General features: G+C 39.9%; 1 protein-coding gene across 1 annotated transcript in view; it reads right to left on the reverse strand.

The window, feature by feature from the left end:
- The window catches only part of fam234b (family with sequence similarity 234 member B), an 8,366-nt gene that overhangs the window by 3,899 nt on the left and 4,144 nt on the right, over positions 1–323 (reverse strand). The window contains exon 4 of the mRNA XM_037688501.1: positions 172–194. Coding sequence (XP_037544429.1) covers positions 172–194 — 23 coding nt within the window. The remainder of the gene's footprint in view (positions 1–171; positions 195–323) is intronic.

Genomic DNA, 323 nt, shown 5'->3' on the forward strand with positions numbered 1-323 from the left:
ATTATGCTCCTACCATTTATCATACTGCAAATAAGTCACAGGAAAAACTAAACCATTAGTTATTCTTATTAAACTGCAAACGTGAAGAAATGCAGCACGTCAAAAACGAAACTTAAACCGAAACTGGTTCTGGTTTGGTGGAAAGGACCCCGTGATACACCATATTCTGACCTGCAACAGTGCAACACCGCCCCCTACGGGCATACATGGTCACATAATATGATGTCACTACGGATACCCGACTTTACATTTTTAACCTCGATAGATGTCCTAGCAATCGATGTGTAGATTACTCGAGTACTCTGTTAATGCCCTAATATATA

The sequence above is a fragment of the Nematolebias whitei genome, chromosome 15 (genome assembly GCF_014905685.2).
Source record: "Nematolebias whitei isolate Nwh7 chromosome 15, NemWhi1, whole genome shotgun sequence".
Lineage (NCBI taxonomy): Eukaryota > Metazoa > Chordata > Actinopteri > Cyprinodontiformes > Rivulidae > Nematolebias > Nematolebias whitei.